Below are 9,199 nucleotides of genomic sequence, written 5' to 3' on the forward strand. Positions count from 1 at the left end.
GGTCTCAGTCACAACACCACAAAACCAATGGTGCTTACATCTCCCCAGCATTCATTGTTAAACCTATGGTCAGACACAGAGAGGTCACCCTCCAAAAACCAGGACTGTGCCGCATGATCCAACTAATAACCCAGACCACAACCTGGTCAGAGGCAGAACTTCATAGTTATCAGGGAATGGTTGCTCACTATCACACACCAGGAGAGCTCAGAGTTGTTCCTTCTCGGTTATTGCAGTCAAGAGAGCAAATAAACATTCAAGCATACGTTTGGGATTTTTTAAACGAACAAGCGAATTTTAGGTTACCCAAAGTATATCAACTAAGCCCCCTGCATTTTGCAACAGCAACTAATTTCTTGTTGACCTACACTACATTCTGTGCAATAAACACTGTGGCAGCATAGAAGAGCTGTTCCTCTCTTCCCCCCGCCCCATACATCTTGATTCAATAAAAGCAACCTTCTGTTTCTTTATCTCACCAGTGATGTGGAGATCAACTAAGATTTTAAATTAAGGAGGTCAAACAGGACCAACACAAGGAGGAACCCGGCTCACTGAGCACTTCAGCTCCTGCCGCTCAGTGTTTCACTGTAAATCTCCACCCCTGAAGGCTTTGAACAACAGGTTTGGTGTAGTTTGTCAGAAACGACAGAGATGCATTTGAGCACGCTTTTCAGCAAGGAATCAGACCCGACGATGTTCCCTGATGACTCTGTAGCCACCTCTGGGAACCTGCCAGTGGAAAGTTTGGCACCCAGGGGTCAATGGAGTGACCGCCGTGCCCGTGCGCAGCGGGGCTCTGCCCCTCAGCCCGCCCCGTGTCCCTTCAGAGCGCTCAGGGCCCTGCCCGGCCGGCAGGACCCTCCCAGGCACTAACCTGCTCCGTAGCGTGGCGGGGCCACGTTTCCCCAGGACCCTGCTCGTCCATTGTCTGTCGCGGAGCGGCGGCGGAGGAGCCGGTGGCAGCAGCGCGGCCTGTCCCGCCGGGAAGGGAGCCTTGCCTGCCCCCCGGGCACTCTGGAGAGGAGGGAGGCCGGGCCGGGCCGTGTTGTGTTGGGCTGCCCGGGGGCACAGCGGGGGCACAGCGCCCGCAGCCCCGACCCGAGCGCCACCAGCAGCGGCAGCGCCGTTCGAACAGCCCGCCAACCCCGCCCCCCAGCCCCGCCCCCGACTGACGGGGCTCTCGTCCAACCCCGAGGCGGGTGAGGGTAAGCCCCGCCCCCACAGCGACCAATCAACGCTCGGCAAGGGCGGGGGCGGTGCCCCCTGCGCACGCGGAAGGCCTCACGATCCCGCGGGTTCCGCAGGCGTTGATTAACGTAAAAACTGTCCAATAGAAGCCTGGGTTCCCGCCCCCAATGGCGGCGATTGGACAGCGGGGAAGGGGCGGCACGCTCTGCGGCGCCGGGGAGGGGCGTTGCCATGGGGACGGGCGGGCCCGGAGGCCCTGCAGTCCCCGCAGGTGCCGCAAACGCGGCCGGCTGCGCTGACCCCGCAGGCCCCGCAAACCCCGCAGGCCCCGCGGCTGTCCCGCTGCGCTCTGGCGGCGCTGCCCCGGCCGGCCTCCGGGACTAGACCCTGATTTATGTGTTTCAAGTCGACGAAGGAGTTGCTTCTGCCTGTGAGGCACACACAGATCTGATTCGGGATAGGGGAAGTCTCCAAACCCAGGAGATGCTGGAGCTGGTTTGCTGTCCCCTGTGAGGGAAGCAGCCAGTTTGGGAAATGGATGCGTGGTTAAAAAAGCTGCCATTAGCACAGGTGATGTATAAGCCAAGCTTTACATGGCTCAGACATTTGTCCTTGAGACCATATAGAAACCAAGTTGCTATAGGCAACAAAAGGAAAAAATGCACAGACAAATGGTAAATCATAGGAGCGAGGAACTGCCTGGCTGTTCCAATGCTTGGTGGAAAAGCAGGAAGGGAATGGAGCTCAGTGAAACCCTGGAGATGTAAATAACAACAAAGGAGTTACATTGCCTGTTTGGCAGGATGGCTGAGCTTGGATTGACCAGGCCCTGCTCCTCCAGGCCCTGCTCCTCGTGCCTGGTTGGCAGGATGGCTGAGCTCAGCTTGCCCAGGCCCTGCTCTGGAGCTCGGCTCGCCCAGGCCCTGCTCTCAGCAGCTGACCTGGGAAACAGCGTGAGGCAAAGCTCCAGGCTGTCATCTCTGGGAGGAAAACAACACCAGAAATTCACTTCCTCCCCCTGCTTGGAACTGGAGTGTGACCACAGAGCGAGAGAATGCTTGGAATTTTGGCTGCTGTTAGAAGAGGAATGAAGTAAACCAAATATTTTTGTAATAAAAATTTAATATCCTTTTTTTGGGCTTTGTAATCAAAGCAGCTTTCTAAGCTATGCGCGCATGCACAGTAATCCTCCACTAATCCTGCTCGCCTCAGGCATATGAGATGCTACAGAAATAACAAGGCAGCGCATTCTACAGAAGAAACTTCTAATTTGTTTTTGTCTAGCTCAGCATAAGGCCAAGCCCCAGGTGCAATGGACCATCACATGAAAAATGTAACAGAGCTCAAATGTAAAATACTCCTGCAGCCATGTATATTGATCAAATACCAGATGGCATGAATGGGGTAACTGTGGGATGGTGTTGGGAATGGAAGTCAAGGTCCAGATTCTTTTTCCAAAACAAGATACCATTTAAATTTGTGAAATCCAGGGAAACAATAAAGAAAGCGAGAGTTTTGTGGGGGTCAGACCCTGGTGAACGTCACTGCTAGACACATTACAACCATATTTCCTCCAAATTTTCACTACAACTCTTTCTCTGAAATTCATAACTTTGTAATAATTTTCAAACCAGAAATTTTCCTATTTTAAAACACATTTAAAATGTTTCTCTCTTAGTATTCCTTCAGCTGAAATGCATACAGGTCAAAAATTTGAAATTAGTAGCAGCAGCAATCCACACCAATTTGTGCTTTTATGTAATTTGGCTTTGATTTGCCGCTCACGGGTATATGAAATGGGGATTTTGTTACTGATCTCACAGTTGGCTGCTGGTAGGTGTAGCCGATGCCTCCATTGGGGAAGATCCTTTTCTGTCTGCAGGAAGGCACACAGGTGTGCCCTGTTCCACAGGCCTGGTGTTGAACCTGGTGTCCTCCAGGGCTGTCAGGGATCTTTTAGAGGCCAACTCTGGGTTTAGTTTATTGTGACTGAAAGACCCATCCTAGTTTGGAATCGAGCCAGGCTGTGAAACTGAAATTGCTTCCTCGTAAGTGATTTGCTCCAGTTAGTGAACTGAGGGAAGCATTCCCGTCCTGTCCTCCTGGACCCTCTGTCTTGGCAGTGTTATAAAATATACCCCAACCAGGGAGAGGTGGCAGGATGCCAGAACAACGCATAAAAGCTGTCTTTCCTGGAGAGAGTCATCCAACAAGTTGTGAGCAGGGACTCCTGTGGGAGAGCCCTGCGGTGGCACAGCGAGCCGCCAGCAGCGCAAACCCGCGACACCAGAGCTGGCCCTGGGCCAGGAGGAGCGTGGCTCGCTGCCGCCGTGTCCCCTGAGCAGGCACGGCGGGGTGGGGGCAGCTGCTGTGACCCCAGAGGCAGGCCAGGAAGGCGCACCAGCCCTGCCCAGGTGGGAGGCACAGCCCCGGGCTGGACCCCAGCACGGCCCGGGAGCCCTTGGTACACCCGATCCCTCCCAGAGCAGAGCTGCTCCTGCCCCTGGGCTGGCAGAGCCCTTCCCTCCTGGAGCAGCCCCTGCTCCTGGGCTGGCAGAGCCCTTCCCTCCTGGAGCAGAGCTGCCCCAGCTCCTGGGCTGGCAGAGCCCTTCCCTCCTGGAGCAGAGCTGCTCCTGCTCCTGGGCTGGCAGAGCCCTTCCCTCCTGGAGCAGCCCCTGCTCCTGGGCTGGCAGAGCCCTTCCCTCCTGGAGCAGAGCGGCTCCTGGGCTGGCAGAGCCCTTCCCTCCCAGAGCAGAGCTGCCCCTGCTCCTGGGCTGGCAGAGCCCTTCCCTCCTGGAGCAGAGCTGCCCCTGCCCCTGGGCTGGCAGAGCCCTTCCCTCCTGGAGCAGCCCCTGCTCCAGCTCCTGGGCTGGCAGAGCCCTTCCCTCCTGGAGCAGCCCCTGCTCCAGCTCCTGGGCTGGCAGAGCCCTTCCCTCCTGGAGCAGCCCCTGGGCTGGCAGAGCCCTTCCCTCCTGGAGCAGAGCAGCTCCTGGGCTGGCAGAGCCCTTCCCTCCTGGAGCAGCCCCTGCTCCTGCTCCTGGGCTGGCAGAGCCCTTCCCTCCTGGAGCTGCCCCTGCTCCTGGGCTGGCAGAGCCCTTCCCTCCTGGAGCAGAGCTGCCCCTGCCCCTGGGCTGGCAGAGCCCTTCCCTCCTGGAGCAGCCCCTGCTCCTGCTCCTGGGCTGGCAGAGCCCTTCCCTCCTGGAGCAGAGCAGCTCCTGGGCTGGCAGAGCCCTTCCCTCCTGGAGCAGAGCAGCTCCTGTTCCTGGGCTGGCAGAGCCCTTCCCTCCTGGAGCAGAGCGGCTCCTGGGCTGGCAGAGCCCTTCCCTCCTGGAGCAGCCCCTGCCCCTGCCCCTGGGCTGGCAGAGCCCTTCCCTCCTGGAGCAGCCCCTGCTCCAGCTCCTGGGCTGGCAGAGCCCTTCCCTCCTGGAGCAGAGCTGCTCCTGCTCCTGGGCTGGCAGAGCCCTTCCCTCCTGGAGCAGCCCCTGCTCCTGGGCTGGCAGAGCCCTTCCCTCCTGGAGCAGAGCAGCTCCTGGGCTGGCAGAGCCCTTCCCTCCTGGAGCAGCCCCTGCTCCTGGGCTGGCAGAGCCCTTCCCTCCTGGAGCTGCCCCTGCTCCTGCCCCTGGGCTGGCAGAGCCCTTCCCTCCCAGAGCAGAGCTGCCCCTGCTCCTGGGCTGGCAGAGCCCTTCCCTCCCAGAGCAGAGCTGCCCCTGCTCCTGGGCTGGCAGAGCCCTTCCCTCCTGGAGCAGAGCAGCTCCTGGGCTGGCAGAGCCCTTCTCTCTTGGAGCAGAGCAGCTCCAGCTCCTGGGCTGGCAGAGCCCTTCCCTCCTGGAGCAGCCCCTGCTCCTGGGCTGGCAGAGCCCTTCCCTCCTGGAGCTGCCCCTGCTCCTGCCCCTGGGCTGGCAGAGCCCTTCCCCTGCAGCACGGCTGAGCCCAGCCCAGCCCAGCCCAGCCCAGCCCAGGGGACACCAGCTGCCGGGAATCCTGGAGAGCTCAAACACTAGAGCCAGGCTTCTCCCATGTGGGCACTCCGGGGACACCCACTGCCCCACATGTGCTGGGGCTGAGCAGCCCCTTAAGAGCTCACCGGTGGAGGCTGCTTGTAGCACCTGTGCTCGCAGCTGACAGCTCTGAATCAGTGGCAGCTTAGAATCACAATTGTTAACGTTGGAACAACAATTGTTAAGGTTGGAAAAGACCTGAAAGGTCACAAAGTCCAACCTTCAGCAAAGCGCCACCACTGTGTTCACCCCTAAATCGTGTCCCCAGGTGCCACATCCACATTTTTTGAAAACTTCCAAGTAAGGTGATTTTACAGCTTCCCTGGCAGTACCTGTGCCAGCACTTTCCATGAAAAATTTCCCCTAATATCCAACCAAACCTCCCCTGGCTAAACTTGAGGCCATTTTCTCTCATCCTATCACTTTTACCTGGGAGAAGAGAGTGACCTCGCCTGGCTCCAACCTCCTATCAGGTAGTTGTAGAGAGTGAGATGGTTCCCCCTCCAGTGCTCCTGCATTTGGGGTGAGATTAAAATTGTAATGTCAACTATTAAAATATTAATGTGATCCTTTCAATTTCCTTCTGCTTCATGGGGAGCAATGGCATGTGGAAGAAGGTTTGCTGTGATTCCTCTGAGATGTGAGAGAGTAACTAATTACTGGAAAAGATGAGATACAGTCCTGTGATTCCCTGGAATATCTGCTAAGCCTCAGGACAGTTTGTATATAATGGAGCCACTCTTCTACAAAGAGAAGATAAACAGAGCAAAAGAAAGCGCTGGAGCAAACAGCAGCTCTGGATAGTCACTGGTCTCAGAGTTAATCCAGAACCTGGTAAATAAAGGCTGCAGACAATTAATTAGAGAAATAATGCCTGTAAATAATATTTTACAGTGGGATTAGTTCATCAGGAGGGTTCCTGGTGAACTCATAGGAAGTGTGGGGAGAAGGGTAAAGAAGACACTGAATTGCCTTCAGCTGTTTAAATGATTCCTGCAGGTCCTATTACAAAAGAGAAAGGGAAATGACTGCAGAACAAATCATAGAGTTCCCATTTCCAGTGGTCCAACAGCCCCTACAAAAGAGAGAGGAAACGCCTGTGTGCTTGGAAGCAATAGAAGACACATTTGTCCCCATTCATCACTGCTGTGCCTGGCCCTGGCGGTGTGACAGTGTCACATCTCTGCTGGCTCTGTGAGGGACCTGGCGTGCCATCAGCGCTGTCACTCAGAGCTGGGGGTGCTGGGACCCTGCACGTGCCCTTGGGGATGGCCTGAGATGAGCCAGGCTGTTCCCGGGGAGCAGGAGCAGTGCCAGCTCCTCGGCGTGCCCGGCTCCACAGCCAGCCCCGAGCGGGACAGGGACAGCGACAGTGACAGTGACATTGACAGTGACAGTGACAGCACCAGTGCCCCTGCCCTGGCTGCCGGCCAATGCTGCTGCTCTGACACGGGAGCGGGCAGTTACTGCCTTTGAACCCTGACATGCCAGACAGAATCTCAGCTGCTGTGGACCCACAGCTGCCTGCATTAGCCACAGTCCCTGTGCCCACCTGCAGGACATGGCACTCTGGGGGGACACTGTGTCCATGGGCAGGGCTTTGGGCCCTTGCTGTAAGGTCCATAAGTCTATATAAAAAGGCTCAGCTCTGTGGCCCCGTTTCTTCAAGTCCCCACATTGCCAGCCATGATCATTGCATATTTCCAGGTGCTGCCAGGGCCTCCCTGTTATTTGGTTTATGCGGGTAATTTTACAGCTCCTGGGAATTTTGTTATTTCTCAAGGTCATGTCCTGGTCATGGGACACTAATGCTCCTACCTCATTCCTGCTGTGATCTCTCCAGTCCTCAGCAGTTGAACTGTATGTCCAGTGCAGTTGACAGAGTGATCCACCTTCACCTGCAGTACTCACACACACCCACACCATTGCCTTTGGAAAATAATTACTGCACAGAGACCGATCCTGTTAGATTAAGACAAATTAAGAATCTAATATATAGGGTTGCTGTCAGGCTCCCAGGGTCAGGGGTCGATACAGTATATTGCAGGGAGGCTGTAGGTTACCCCTGCCCCAATATTTTATCATAATAAACCAAATGGGGACAAAACACCCAGCAGCAGCCCATAAATCTATTAGCAGTGAACTGTCAATGTCCCACATACCCGGGTAATTTGTTAATTCAGAGCTGGGGCTCTTTTTTCACTAGACCTTGTAAACTCCTTTTTGAAACATCAATAAACCATCTGCTTTGACTTGTTAATCAAACGACTTTATTCAGTCCAAAGCAATTTTTTCCTAATAAAAACAGAGTATTTATCTCCATGGCTATAATAGAGGATTGTTTTCAACTGTTCACTTATAGTTAAGAAGCACATTTAGTTTGGATTGATTTCCAATGCTTCGGTCATATCTTGTCACTTCCCATTTCTTACACACAGCATCTCAGTTTAGCTCCCTAGAAGGGAAAACACAACCTGCCCCAGTCAGTGCTGGGAGTGGCACCAGGGGAGCGGTAACCAGCAGCAAAAAGGTCATGGAAATCAAACTTTAAAGAGCTGAACACATCCTTGTCAGCTCTTGGGCCGCTCCCACCTTTCCCCAGTCTTTTCCTGCAGCTGCACCTGTCTGGTTCCCAGCTCCTCCCAAGCCAGCCCAGGATTCCACCTGGGACATCTTCCCCAGGCTCCCTTCCCCTGTTCCCTTGCTGTGGGTCTTGCCAAGGCTCTCGAGCAAAATCTTGGCACAGGCCCCTCCAACCTTTTCACTGGTAGCAGCTGTTGGTGAGGGTACCGTGGTGGCTGGACATGGGTCTGCGGTGGGCTCTGGGGGCTGTGTGGGCAGGTGCGGGGCTGTGGTGGTCTCTCAATGCCTCCTGCCCCCAGAGCACAGGCTGTCTGGCTCGGCCATCGCCAGGGGCATGGTGGCACTTGTCGCATCCCTTCCTGCTCTCCAAAGCACGGGAAGGTGCGGGGGAGATCCATTAGGACGCTGCTTCTGAAGGATGCAATTCCACGGTGCAGCGCAGAGGGGGAGATGCTGGGCAGAGGACCTGGGGGATGCATTAGGGAAGGAAAGCGGTGTTCAGCCTGGCTGGTTGTTTTTCTCCAGCCGTTTGTCACATCTGCAGCAGCCGCGGCACTCCCCAGCACGGCGAGAGCAGCTCGCACAGCTGGGTGAGGGCGGCAGCAGCCGAGGCCCGGCCCGTGCCCTGCAGGGGGACAGCGCTGTCCCAGAGCCCTCCTGGGCACCAGCACGACGGGCTCACGGTGCTCACAGCACCCAGGGGGCCATCTGCCGTGTCGTTGTGTCTGTGGCTGGGTGCGTGTTCCCATCCCTCATGTCCATGGCTGGGTGTGCATTCCCATCCCTCGTGTCCGTGGCTGGGTGTGCATTCCCATCCCTTGTGTCCGTGGCTGGTGCGTGCCATTCGCCATGCGCTGCATTCCCAGCTGTGTCCATGGCTGGGTGTGCATTCCCGTCCCTCGTGTCCATGGCTGGGTGTGTGTTCCTGTCCCTCGTGTCCGTGGCTGGGTGTGCATTCCCGTCCCTCGTGTCCATGGCTGGGTGTGCATTCCCATCCCTCGTGTCCATGGCTGGGTGTGTGTTCCTGGCCGTGATCCAGGCTGGGTGTGCATTCCCGTCCCTCGTGTCCGCCGTGACCGCTGGGTGTGCATTTCCCGTTCCTCTGTGTCCCCCGTGTCCGCTGGGTGTTGTTCCCATCCCTCGTGTCCGTGGCTCTGTGTGTGTTCCTGGCCGTGATCCAGGCTGGGCTCCTGCCAGGGCACCCCGGGTCACTGGGAGGGACAGGCAGAGGGGTGGCCGGGAGCCCGCCGTGCTGCCGTGGCACTGACTGTGGGCAGCTGGGGCTGTGCCAGGGCACATCTTGGCAATACTCATCACTCAGCCACGCCGGGGGCTGTTCCTGCCCGCCGGAGCGTGCCAGGCTAGGCCGCAGTGTCCACCTGTCTGTCCACAACACTGTCTGTGCAGCACAGCCCAGCTCTGCCCTG

General features: G+C 56.7%; 1 protein-coding gene across 1 annotated transcript in view; it reads right to left on the reverse strand.

The window, feature by feature from the left end:
* Positions 1 to 8,534, reverse strand: part of LOC135452965 (collagen, type I, alpha 1b-like) — an 80,767-nt gene extending 72,233 nt beyond the window's left edge. The window contains exons 1-4 of the mRNA XM_064723515.1: positions 8,469 to 8,534; positions 8,309 to 8,397; positions 3,013 to 3,067; positions 878 to 1,266 (exon numbers count right to left, since the gene is read on the reverse strand). Coding sequence (XP_064579585.1) covers positions 878 to 1,266; positions 3,013 to 3,067; positions 8,309 to 8,397; positions 8,469 to 8,534 — 599 coding nt within the window. The remainder of the gene's footprint in view (positions 1 to 877; positions 1,267 to 3,012; positions 3,068 to 8,308; positions 8,398 to 8,468) is intronic.
* Positions 8,535 to 9,199: the final 665 nt, after the last annotated feature.

Source organism: Zonotrichia leucophrys, chromosome 11, assembly GCF_028769735.1.
Source record: "Zonotrichia leucophrys gambelii isolate GWCS_2022_RI chromosome 11, RI_Zleu_2.0, whole genome shotgun sequence".
Lineage (NCBI taxonomy): Eukaryota > Metazoa > Chordata > Aves > Passeriformes > Passerellidae > Zonotrichia > Zonotrichia leucophrys.